This window comes from Nerophis lumbriciformis, linkage group LG09 (genome assembly GCF_033978685.3).
Source record: "Nerophis lumbriciformis linkage group LG09, RoL_Nlum_v2.1, whole genome shotgun sequence".
NCBI lineage: Eukaryota > Metazoa > Chordata > Actinopteri > Syngnathiformes > Syngnathidae > Nerophis > Nerophis lumbriciformis.
In genome coordinates, this window is record NC_084556.2 from 47,321,223 (window position 1) to 47,335,352 (window position 14,130).

General features: G+C 38.0%; 1 protein-coding gene across 1 annotated transcript; it reads right to left on the reverse strand.

The window, feature by feature from the left end:
• Window positions 1–1,076: 1,076 nt before the first annotated feature.
• LOC140679035 (uncharacterized) lies at window positions 1,077–3,313 on the reverse strand. Its single transcript, XM_072913849.1, has one exon. It carries the CDS (start codon window positions 3,175–3,177, stop codon window positions 1,942–1,944), a length of 1,236 nt encoding a protein of 411 aa, XP_072769950.1. The 5' UTR covers window positions 3,178–3,313; the 3' UTR covers window positions 1,077–1,941.
• Window positions 3,314–14,130: the final 10,817 nt, after the last annotated feature.

Here is a 14,130-nt window from a genome sequence, read left to right on the forward strand (position 1 = left end):
AGATCTTCCCCCAAGTGGGGGAGTTCAAGTACAACGGAGTCTTGTTGACGAGTGGACTGTGAGATCGACAGGCGGATCGGATCAGTGATGCTGGACCCAGTATCGGTCCATTGTGGTGAAAAAGGAGTTAAGTCGGAAGGCAAAGCTCTCAATTTACCGGTCGATGTACGTTCCCATCCTCAGCTATGGTCATGAGCTTTGGGTTATGACCGAAAGTACAAGACCACGGGTTCAAGCGGCCGAAATTAGTTTCCTCCGTCAGGTGGCGGGGCTCTCCCTTAGAGATAGGGTGAGAAGCTCTGTCATCCGGGAGTAGCTCAACGTAAAGCCGCTGCTCCTCCAGATGAGGTGGTTCCGGACATCTGGTCAGGATGCCCCCCCGAACGCCTCCCTGGGGAGGTGTTTAGGCTCGGTACGAAGCCACGGGGAAGACCCAGGACACAATGAGGAGACTGTGTCTCCCGGCTGGCCTGGGAACACCTCGGGATCCCCCGGGAGGAGCTTGACGTAGTGTCTGGGGAGAAGGAAGTCTGGGCTTCTCTGCTTAGGCTGCTGCCCCCGCGACCCAACCTCGGATAAGTGGAAAAAGATGGATTGATGGATGTTTGTATACATTATATATAGTGTATATGTACAGTAGTGTATATATTCATAGTGTGAATATTAATAATGTATATATTTATATAGTGTATATATAATGTATGTATACAGTATATATACACTAGTGTGTATATATACTGTATGTATACAGTATATATAGTGTATGTATACATACACTAGTTTATATATAATGTATGTATACAGTAGATGTATACACTAGTGTGTATATATAGTGTATGTATACAATAAATATATATACATTAGTGTATATATAGTGTATGTATACAGTAGATATATACACTACTGTATATATCTACTGTATACATACACTATATATACACTAGTGTATATATAGTGTATGTATACAGTAGATATATACATTAGTGTATATATAGTGTATGTATACAGTAGTGTGTATATAGTGTATGTATACAGTAGTGTATATATTTCAAGTGTATACATAATATTTCCCAGTGGTGTGTAGAGGCAGCTCGTTGAAAGTGAAAGTTTGAAGATGAATTGTTGGACATGTTTGCAAACTGACGGCCAAGACGAATGTTTTTGTGTTGCCGACGGCAACAAGGTGAGACGGCGTGTGTCTTGGATCCCGGCCAGCCATCGAGCTTTTATTTCTATTCCACGGTGGACAAAAGTCGCGTCTTGGTGCTCGGCCAAACGCTCGCTGACTTTGTCTGACCTCCGACAAGCGCCACGTGGCGCCATTTAAAAAGGGGGCGGAGCCACGGGGACGACTTCCGCAGATAACCTTGACGTCAGTACAATGCATCTCAGGGTGATTTGATCAGGAAGGAAGACTGCAGCCACTCTTTGCCTTTATTTACAAATACTACATATTTATGTACAAGTACTACATACAGTATATTACATTCTCATACATGTATAGTTGTATAGCTACTGTAAATAGGAATGATATCTCTGCTGCTGCTATCTCACACACTCAAAAGAGAGATCTTGATAGCTCATTCTGGCATCCATCAAGCGAGAGAGATAAAGATTAGTAAAAAAGACGTCGGAGGAAGGAAAAGAACAATCTATGTCCTATATATTTATATCTCTATCTTATATCTATGTTACATCTACATTATATCTACTGTATGTTACATCTGCACCACATCCATTGAGACTAACTACCTACTGCTGTGTGTGTGTGTGTGTGTGTGTGTGTGTGTGTGTGTGTGTGTGTGTGTGTGTGTGTGTGTGTGTGTGTGTGTGTGTGTGTGTGTGTGTGTGTGTGTGTGTTTGTGTGCGTGTGTCACTAAGTGTAAATTATTCAAACTGTGTCACATCCCAGAGAGGATTTCAAATAAAACATCTTCCAAGTTAGAAGACATTAAAGGAAGAGTCGGTCCAAGAGTCAAAGCAACAATGTTGTGTACTGTAAACTATGACATGTACTATGTTGTGCACTATGTTGTGAACTATGGCATGTACTATGTTGTGTAATATGTTGTAAACTATGACATGTACTATGTTGTGAACTATGGCATGTACTATGTTGTGTAATATGTTGTAAACTATGACATGTACTATGTTGTGTAATATGTTGTGTACTATGTAGTGAACTATGACATGTACTATGTTGTAAACTATGACATGTACTATGTTGTGAACTATGGCATGTACTATGTTGTGTAATATGTTGTAAACTATGACATGTACTATGTTGTGAACTATGACATGTACTATGTTGTGAACTATGGCATGTACTATGTTGTGAACTATGGCATGTACTATGTTGTGTAATATGTTGTAAACTATGACATGTACTATGTTGTAAACTATGACATGTACTATGTTGTGAACTATGACATGTACTATGTTGTGAACTATGACATGTACTATGTTGTGAACTATGGCATGTACTATGTTGTGTAATATGTTGTAAACTATGACATGTACTATGTTGTGAACTATGACATGTACTATGTTGTGTAATATGTTGTAAACTATGACATGTACTATGTTGTAAACTATGACATGTACTATGTTGTGAACTATGACATGTACTATGTTGTGAACTATGGCATGTACTATGTTGTGAACTATGGCATGTACTATGTTGTGTAATACGTTGTAAACTATGACATGTACTATGTTGTGAACTGTGACATGTACTATGTTGTGAACTAAGGCATGTACTATGTTGTGTAATATGTTGTGTACTATGTTGTGAACTATGACATGTACTATGTTGTGTACTATGCTGTAAACTATGACATGTACTATGTTGTGTACTATGGCATGTACTATGTTGTGAACTATGGCATGTACTATGTTGTGTAATATGTTGTGTACTATGACATGTACTATGTTGTGTACTATGTTGTGAACTATGGTATGTACTATGTTGTGTAATATGTTGTAAACTATGACATGTACCGGTACTATGTTGTGAACTATGGTATGTACTATGTTGTATAATATGTTGTGTACTATGTTGTAAACTATGACATGTACTATGTTGTAAACTATGACATGTACTATGTTGTGAACTATGGCATGTACTATGTTGTGTAATATGTTGTAAACTATGACATGTACTATGTTGTGAACCATGGCATGTACTATGTTGTGAACTATGGCATGTGCTATGTTGTGTAATATGTTGTAAACTATGACATGTACTATGTTGTGAACTATGACATGTACTATGTTGTGAACTATGGCATGTACTATGTTGTGTAATATGTTGTGAACTATGACATGTACTATGTTGTGTACTATGCTGTAAACTATGGCATGTACTATGTTGGGAACTATGGCATGTACTATGTTGTGTAATATGTTGTGTACTATGACATGTACTATGTTGTGTACTATGTCGTGTACTATGCTGTGTACAATGTTTTAAACTATGTTGTGTACTATGTAATGTACAATGCTGTGTACAATGTCATGTACAATGTTGTGTACTATGTCGTGTACTATGCTGTGTACAATGTGATAAACTATGATGTGAACAATGTTGTGTACAGTGCTGTGTACTCTGCTGTGTACAATGTTGTGTGCAATGTCATGTACTATGCTGTGTACAATGTTGTGTACTACGTCTTGTACTATGTTGTGTACAATGTTGTGGATTATGTTGTGCACTATGTGGTGTACTAGGTTGTGTACAATGCCATGTACTATGCTGTGTACAATATCGTGTACTATGTTGTGTTCAATGCCATGTACAATGTCATGTACTATGCTGTGTACAATATCGTGTACTATGCCGTGTACAATGACGTGTACTATGTCGCATACTATGCCGTGTACAATGCCGTGTACAATGTTGTGTACAATGCCATGTACTATGTCGTGTACTATGCTGTGTACAATATTGTGTACTATGCCGTGTACTATGTTGTGTTCAATGCCATGTACAATGTCATGTACTATGCTGTGTACAATGTCGTGTACTATGCCGTGTACAATGACGTGTACTATGTCGCATACTATGCCGTGTACAATGCCGTGTACAATGTTGTGTACTATGCTGTGTACAATGACATGTACTATGTCGTGTACTATGCTGTGTACAATATTGTGTACTATGCCGTGTACTATGTTGTGTTCAATGCCATGTACAATGTCATGTACTATGCTGTGTACAATGTCGTGTACTATGCCGTGTACAATGACGTGTACTATGTCGCATACTATGCCGTGTACAATGTTGTGTACTATGCTGTGTACAATGCCATGTACTATGTCGTGTACTATGCTGTGTACAATATTGTGTACTATGCCGTGTACTATGTTGTGTTCAATGCCATGTACAATGTCATGTACTATGCTGTGTACAATATCGTGTACAATATCCTGTACTATGTCGTGTACAATGACGTGTACTATGTCGTGTACTATGCCGTGTACAATGTTGTGTACTATGCCGTGTACAATGCCGTGTACTATGTCGTGTACTATGTTGTGTACAATATTGTGTACTATGCCGTGTACTATGTTGTGTTCAATGTCATGTACAATGTCATGTACTATGCTGTGTACAATATCGTGTACTATGCCGTGTACAATGACGTGTACTATGTCGCGTACTATGCCGTGTACAATGTTGTGTACTATGCTGTGTACAATGCCATGTACTATGTCGTGTACTATGCTGTGTACAATATTGTGTACAATGCCGTGTACTATGTTGTGTTCAATGCCATGTACAATGTCATGTACTATGCTGTGTACAATATCGTGTACAATATCCTGTACTATGCCGTGTACAATGACGTGTACTATGTCGTGTACTATGCCGTGTACAATGTTGTGTACTATGCTGTGTACAATGCCATGTACTATGTCGTGTACTATGCTGTGTACAATATTGTGTACTATGCCGTGTACTATGTTGTGTTCAATGCCATGTACAATGTCATGTACTATGCTGTGTACAATGTCGTGTACTATGCCGTGTACAATGACGTGTACTATGTCGCATACTATGCCGTGTACAATGTCGTGTACTATGCTGTGTACATTGCCATGTACTATGTCGTGTACTATGCTGTGTACAATATTGTGTACTATGCCGTGTACTATGTTGTGTTCAATGCCATGTACAATGTCATGTACTATGTTGTGTACAATATCGTGTACAATATCCTGTACTATGCCGTGTACAATGACGTGTACTATGTCGTGTACTATGCTGTGTACAATGCTGTGTACAATGTTGTGTACAATGTTGTAAACTATGTTGTGCACTATGTGGTGTACAGTGTCGTGTCCTATGTTGTGTACAATGCCATGTACTATGCTGTGTACACTATCGTGTACTATGCCGTGTATAATGACGTGTACTATGTCGTGTACTATGCTGTGTACAATGCCATGTACTATGCTGTGTACAATATCGTGTACTATGCCGTGTACTATGTTGTGTTCAATGCCATGTACTATGTCATTTACTATGCCGTGTACTATGTCGTGTACTATGTGGTGTACTATGTTGTGTACTATGTGGTGTACTACAAGCGTGCTCATGCAAAAGTCCCCAACCAGCGAGTTGAAGAGGAGGCCAGAAGCAGCCTGAGATCAGTTCAGATGGAGGCGATGTTACAAATCTAATTTCATTGCCATTTGAGTCAAGATTAAGAAGATGTTCAAATCCTAATTTCATTACCATTTTTATCCACAAACCTCCTTTTCTTTTTGTTTTTTTTACAGGCTGACAAGGAAGCCACAAATCAGGAAAACATCAAGAAAGTAGTTTGTGATGGTGAGTTCTTCACACACATGTCATCTTTCTAGTCATGTCAAGAACTCTTGCAGTACTCACAGCGGGTCTGACCTACTCAAAATGTGACCTACTCAACACACAAAGATGATCTACCAAGTTAGCGTGTTACCCAAATAACCCAAACCGTGGGTAATCCACTTGGTGTGTTGGTCTTTGTACATGCAGAGTGTTCATGAGTATCACCTATATACAGTATTTAGCACTCGCATTGGGATTTATCAAGACTGAAACTGTTTGCCGTCTTTATTCAGCGCCTCTGAAAGGTTGGTGCAAACTGGCACAGCCACGCACAAACGGCCGTGCGAAAGCGGACGACGGACGGAGAATCCATCCGACATATTGTCAGAAAATGAAAAAAATATTTAACATATAAAAGATGATTTATGTCTTAAGGGCCGACATATTTGGATCGTCAAAAATAAAAAATATTAGACTTATACGGATTTAAGTGGCTGATTAAAACAAATTGAATTGATTTCTTATTTTGTAAATTTTTTCCATGTAGGGAACATATCGCCAATTATCAATCAATCAATCAATCAATGTTTATTTATATAGCCCTAAATCACAAGTGTCTCAAAGACATCCTCGGTACAGAGCCCACATAAGGGCAAGGGAAAACTCACCCCAGTGGGACGTCGATGTGAATGACTATGAGAAACCTTGGAGAGGACCGCATATGTGGGTAACCCCCCCCATCTAGGTTTTTTTTTTCCCCAATTAGGGAAAAAAACGTCTCGCAATAAGTATTTTCTACCGTCACAACAACAACATGCCTGCCTTCACCACGCTAAAAATAACTTATGTTGTCTAGATCAGTGGTCCCCAACCACCGGGCCGTGGATCGATTGCAAGAAAGAAAAAAATATATTTTTTTTAAATTAAAAAAATTCCTTTTTTTTATTTTATTTTATTTTATTTTTTTTATTAAATCAACATAAAGAACACAAGATACACTTACAATTAGTGCACCAACCCAAAAAAACTCCCTCCCCCATTCACACTCATTCACACAAAAGGGTTGTTTCTTTCTGTTATTAATATTCTGGTTCCTACATTATATATCAATATATATCAATACAGTCTGCAAGGGATACAGTCCGTAAGCACACATGATTGTATTTTTTTATGCATACTTGCCAACCTTGAGACCTCCGATTTCGGGAGGTGGGGGGTGGGGGGCGTGGTCGGGGTGGGGTGGGGGCGTGGTTGGGGGCGTGGCTAAGAGGGTAGGAGTATATTTACAGCTAGAATTCACCAAGTCAAGTATTTCACATATATATATATATATATATATATATATATATATATATATATATATATATATATATATATATATATATAATAAAATAAATATATATATATATATAATAAAAAAATAAAAAAATAAAAAAAAATATATATATATAATAAAATATATATATATATATATATATATATATAGCTAGAATTCACTGAAAGTGATCAATGTTTGTCTGTTGCCATCTCCTGGTGAATGTTGGCTATAGCGCACTGGGGTTACTTTTTGGTTGGCCAACGATTTACGTGGTGTTGCGCACCTGACGTCAAGTGTGTGAGTCTGTTCTGAAGTCTACAGTAAAGAGACGTACTTCATCCCCTCGCCTGTTTATTGCCTCCAACTCAATATATTACAACAACATTGCTCCATGCGGACCCTCCAGGTCCGCATGGAGCTGGAGGGGTCGTGGCCTTCAGCTCCGCCTGAATTTCGGGAGAAAATTTGTCCCGGGAGGTTTTCGGGAGAGGCGCTGAATTTCGGGAGTCTCCCGGAAAATCCGGGAGGGTTGGCAAGTATGTTTTTATGACAAAAAAAAAAAAAACCACAAAAAGGTTGGGGACCACTAATCTAGATCACACTCGCCCAGGAAAGTTGGTGCACGACATATTTGTGCGCCGCGTGTTCACCGACATGACAACACCACACACTTGGCGCATGAGTGTGCAGTAAATGAGTGTCTCCATGGTGACACAATTCTCACTTCAATAATTATGCGTTTGCAACACTTTTGTACTTGTTATCAGTTGTACACACACAGTCTTAGTAGATCACCCGCAACACACACACACACACACACACACTAAAAGTACACACTATTCATACTTTGTACACACTATTTATAGTACTTCTTATTTGGATCTTAGTAGATCAGACCCATAGTGTCTCTTTACTGTACGTTTCAAAATGACAAGTATATATATATATATGTATATGTATATATTAGGGCTGTCAACTCATGTGATTAATCAGAAAAAATGATTGCATTATTCATATATCAACGCGGATTAATCACACATTTTATTTTGAGCGCTCCTCTGATGGAGGTCAGTTACCTGAAAGGTGTGTTGTTGTACGTCAGTGCGAAGATGAGTGATGGTGTGTTCAGGGACACATTTCACTTCAAAATAAACACCAGCAGTACTTGAAATGAAAACCGCCAGCAAGCCTTGAACAGATTGACGTACATTTAGTCGTAAAATATTTCCAAAATGTTCCCGTGTAACATAACTTCTGTGTCACGATATTGGAGTCTTTTTATTTTTTTAAGTTCATTTAAATTATGCAAACAAGTAGTATTTATTTTTGATTAATTGCAATTAATCACTATTCAAAAGTGTGATTAATCTGATGAAAAAAAAAATTGACAGCACTAATATATTTATATAATACATATATATAGTATGTATGTATATATATATATATACTGTATATATATATATATATATATATATATATATATATATATACTGTATATATTTGTGTGTGTATATATATATATATTTATATATATATATATGTGTGTGTGTGTGTGTGTGTATATGTATATATATGTATATACAGTATGTATGTATATGTATATATGTATGTGTAAATATATATATGTATATATGTATGTGTATATATATATGTATATGTATGTGTATATATATATATGTATATGTATATGTATATGTATGTATATATATATATATATATATATATATATATATATATATATATTAGTGATGGGTACCAATTCACGCTACCTGGGAATCAATTCGACGGTACCAATTTTCGTGACTTTTGTGTGTGTTAAATAGCAATTGTTTTTGACAATAAAATAAGAAAAAAAAATGCAACATTTAAAAATGAGCTGAGTATAATAAATGCTGTCCAGTTCTTATATCTTGTTTTATTGAGTCTCATTTGCAAGTATGACAACAGGTTGCAATCACAGTTGCAAGTCCAAGACGGTAGATGGCAGTAGTGTGTAGTTTGTGGCGTGTCGGCGAGTCAGTTCAGTCTTGTGTTGCGCGCTAAAAAATGTTAATGCTGTAAGTATGGTACTTACTACGCGCCAGCTGTCTGATTGTAACGTGCACGTTCGCTGTAGTTTTCATTAACAAAATTTGGAGGTGTTTAAAACACCATTTACAATTACTGATGCTAATCAGTAGCACGTCAATAGCAAAACCAACCTATATTAGCATCGAGCTAGCTCATTTTTTTGTAAAGTGGAGCCTTACTTTACTTGCGGTTGGGATATTTTTTGTGTGTCAATTGCTTTGTCGCCATTGAAAGTTTGCAACATTGCCTAGAGGTAGTTTGGATAAGTGAGCTCTCAGTGCTGCTGGAGTGATCGGCAAGTGCCACAGTGGAAACGGGGCGTGCAACACTGACGTAAGATGGCACCAGTGGGTTTGTACGTGAACCAGAGCCTGGTAGGACCAGCGGGACTTGGTCGGTGCCAAAGACAGTATCGGAATCGGTACCCATCACTAATAATAATAGTAATATTATACATACATATACCGTATATATATATATATATATATATATATATATATATATATATATATATATACATATATACATACACAGTACAGGCCAAAAGTTTGGACACCTTCTCATTTCAATGCATTTTCTTTATTTTCAAGACTATTTACATTGTAGATTGTCTTTGAAGGCATCAAAACTATGATCAATCAATCAATCAATCAATGTTTATTTATATAGCCCTAAATCACAAGTGTCTCAAAGGGCTGCACAAGCCACAACGACATCCTCGCTTCAGAGCCCACATAAGGGCAAGGAAAAACTCACAACCCAGTGGGACGTCAATGTGAATGACTGTGAGAAACCTTGGAGAGGACCGGCAGATGTGCAGACTTCCTCTTGAAGCTCATCGAGAGAATGCCTAGAGTGTGCAAAACCGTAATCAGAGCAAAGAGTGGCTTTTTTGAAGAAACTAGAACATGTTTTCAATTATTTCACCTTTTTTTTTGTTAAGTACATAATTCCACATGTGTTCATTCATCGTTTTGATGCCTTCAGTGACAAATAAATAGTCATGAAAATAAAGAAAACGCATTGAATGAGAAGGCGTGTCCAAACATTTGGCCTGTACTGTTTATATATATATATATATATATAAATATATATATATATATATATATATATATATATATATATATATATATATATATATATATATATATATATAAATACCAACACAATATTTTTTTTAACACATTTTCCTCCAAACTTGTTGTTTCGTAGCTTTTAACATTTGAAAATGATCAAAGTGGATGAAAAAAAAAAAAAAAAATCCTAAATATGCTTTTCCGTAGAATAAATCTTCTTTGTGAAGCACAAGTCAACTAAAAAAAAATTATTTTGATGCCTTCAGTGACAAATAAATAGTCATGAAAATAAAGAAAACGCATTGAATGAGAAGGCGTGTCCAAACATTTGGCCTGTACTGTTTATATATATATATATATAAATATATATTTATATATATATATATAAATACCAACACAATATTTTTTTTAACACATTTTCCTCCAAACTTGTTGTTTCGTAGCTTTTAACATTTGAAAATGTTCAAAGTGGATGAAAAAAAAATAATTCCTAAATATGCTTTTCCGTAGAATAAATCTTCTTTGTGAAGCACAAGTCAACTAAAAAAAATAATTATTTGTTTCGTTGGCATCTTTCTCCCCAATCGCAACGCAGGAAGGCGGGACTTGTCGATATGGAAACCCAACTGAGTGTGTAAAAATGTCCAAAGTTGAAAGAGTTGCTGGAGTTGTGTAACTTCAATGTTTTCTCCTGTTGACTATCCTGATACTAATAATCAATAATCAATAATCATCTACAAGCAGCAGTGATGGATGATAACGTTGTGCCTTATTGCTTTTGCCTTTCCTTCCGCATGGTCTCATTTCCTGAGCGTGACAGCGTCCTCCTGCGCCTCACCTCCTCCACCTTCCGCCTCCTCCGCTAAGCCCCGCCCCCTCTCCATCTTCTCGCGCGGCGGGCGGGCGATGACGCAAGGCCGGGCGGGCGCCGCGCCGGCGGCACGCGCCGGGCTGCCGCTGTCGCGCTCGTACTCCTCCTGGGCGCGCTGGATCTTCCGCTTCTGGAGCCGCCTCTTGTGGAAGTGGAAGGTCGCCACGGAGACCAGCACGATGCCCGCCAGCACGGCCACGAGCACCAGCAGCGCCAGCGTGGACGACAGCGGCGGGAAGGCGCCCAGCTGCTCCGTGCGGGTGCGGTTGTCGGCGGGGGGCCAGAGGAGGCCGAGGAAGCCGGGGGCCTCAGAGCTGGAGGGTGTCATAGCCGCTCTTTCTTCAGCCTCTGTGCTGCTCCAGCTGGGGGCTCAGCGCGGGGACGTGCATGGACTCACCTGCACGGGAAAGCAGGTGAGAGGCAATAAGCAGCTAACATCCCGGATTTGAACTTTCAGGTGCTTCGGGGAAACCTGCGCCGGTATGAAGATGGATTTTCCGATAAACGACTTTTATCGGCAATGGAGGAGCCATTGAAACGGTAAGTAATAACAGCAGGTTAGAAACATGTTAAAGACACTCGCGTGGACCCCGACTTAAACAAGTTGAAAAACTTATTCGGGTGTTACCATTTAGTGGTCAACTGTACGGAATATGTACTGTACTGTGCAATCTACTAATAAAAGTTTCAATCAATCAATCAAGTAATGTCAGCTCGATTTGTTGTGTAGCTAGCTTGGCCTTCTAATGTAAGACAACTGCGGCAAAATAGTCAAGACTTGGACTTTGGGGTTTGTTTTCCCGGAATGCAAATGAAAGTTGGCGCGGGCAAGGCGTGAAGTAGTGATGGGTCCGGCAACACCGATGCATCGGCGCATGCGTCGAGCTCATAGAGCGAAACCCTGTGTCGGTGCGCGTACCGCTTTTAGAAAGTCACGTGACCGATCATGAGCTGTTTTGGTCACGTGACCGATACGCGAACTGTGTCGCACTGACGCCTCCTCTGTGCCCTGTGAGCGGGTCTTTTCTACAGCCGGAGAAATAATAACTAAGAAGAGAAAGCGTCTAAAATTGAATACGTTGGAAAAACTGTTTTTAAAAAAAATAAAAATGTGTAAAAAAAAAAAAAAAAATTCCAGGTCCACAAGCATCCTCATTCACAACACGTTCTCTTAGATTTCCATGTTATGATACATGTTCACATTATTTATTGACTGTATCTAAAAAAGACAAAAAATATATTTTTATTTAAATGAATTTATGAAATAATCCTAAATGAAATACAATGACTTGGTTTATATTATTGTATATACTAGGTCAGTGGTTCTCAACTTTTTTTCAGCAATGTACCCCCTGTGAATTTTTTTTTAAATTCAAGTACCCCCTAATCAGAGCAAAGCATTTTTGGTTGAAAAAAAAAGATAAAGAAGTAAAATACAGCACTATGTCATCAGTTTCTGATTTATTAAATTGTATAACAGTGCAAAATATTGCTCATTTGTAGTGGTCTTTCTTGAACTATTTGTAAAAAAAGATATAAAAATAACTAAAAACTTGTTGAAAAATAAACAAGTGATTCAATTATAAATAAAGATTTCTACACATAGAAGTAATCATCAACTTAAAGTGCCCTCTTTGGGGATTGTATTAGAGCTCCATCTGGATTCAGGAACTTAATTCTAAACATTTCTTCACAAAAAAAAAAATCTTTAACATCAATATTTATGGAACATGTCCACAAAAAATCTAGCTGTCAACACTGAATATTGCATTGTTGCATTTCTTTTCACAGTTCTTTTTGACAGACATTTTAGTGACAAACCTGAGCTTGTGCTTCACTGAGTTTATGAACTTACATTCATATTTTGTTGAAGTATTATTCAATATATATATTTATAAAGGATTTTTGAATTGTTGCTATTTTTAGAATATTTAAAAAAAATCTCACGTACCCCTTGGCATACCTTCAAGTACCCCCAGGGGTACGCATACCCCCATTTGGGAACCACTATAAGCGGTAAAAAATGGATGGATGGATGGATGTACTAGGTCATAAAATCAGTGTCAGTTGAGTCGGTCCATAGGTTGCCTGTAGGGATTTTTAATGTCCAGCAGATGTCCGTATTTAGTGACACAGTATCGACACAGTATCAATACAGTTTTGCAATGTGTCGAAACGCTTCATGACGCCTCATGAACCCATCACTACGTGAAGGTAAAGACATTATTTATTTGACACTAACAAAGGAACAAAAAGCGCGCTCGAGGCGGAAGTACAAACTTGACTAACGAAACAAAGACTTGCACGTGGGCAGAAAACTATGGACATGAACAAAAGTCGCTAACTGTGGCATGAATAGAAAAAACTTACTTGACATGGCATGAAGTGTGCAGAGGTAAACAGAGTGAGAAGCAGAAAGTCAGGGGGTATGATGTCGCCAGGGAGACTTCCTGGCAACAATGGGTTTAAATAATAGTGACATAATTAAAGACAGGTGCGTGAGTCGTGAGGGCAGGTGAAAACTAATGGGTTGCTATGGTGACAAACAAGAGTGCACAATGAGTCCAAACGTGGAACAGGTGAAACTAATGGGTAACCATGGAAACAAGACAAGGGAGTGAAAAGCCAGAAACTAAAGAGTCCATTAACTAAACAAAACAAAACATGATTACACAGACATGACAAAAATGAATAATTATTTTTCCTGAGAACTGCTTTTAATCGGATCACTGTTTACTGGGTTTGGCAATAGACGAGTAAGTCATATAATCCGTTATTACCAGTGATGGGCAAGTTAGTTGGAAAATGTAGTAAGCTAAGCTACAAGTTACTCCCCATTAAATGTAGCTAAGCTACAGGGGAAGATATTCCCAGTGGACTGTAGCATACTACACTACAAGCTACACAACAAAAGTAGCTTGCTACACCATATATATATATATATATATATATATATATATATATATATATATATATATAT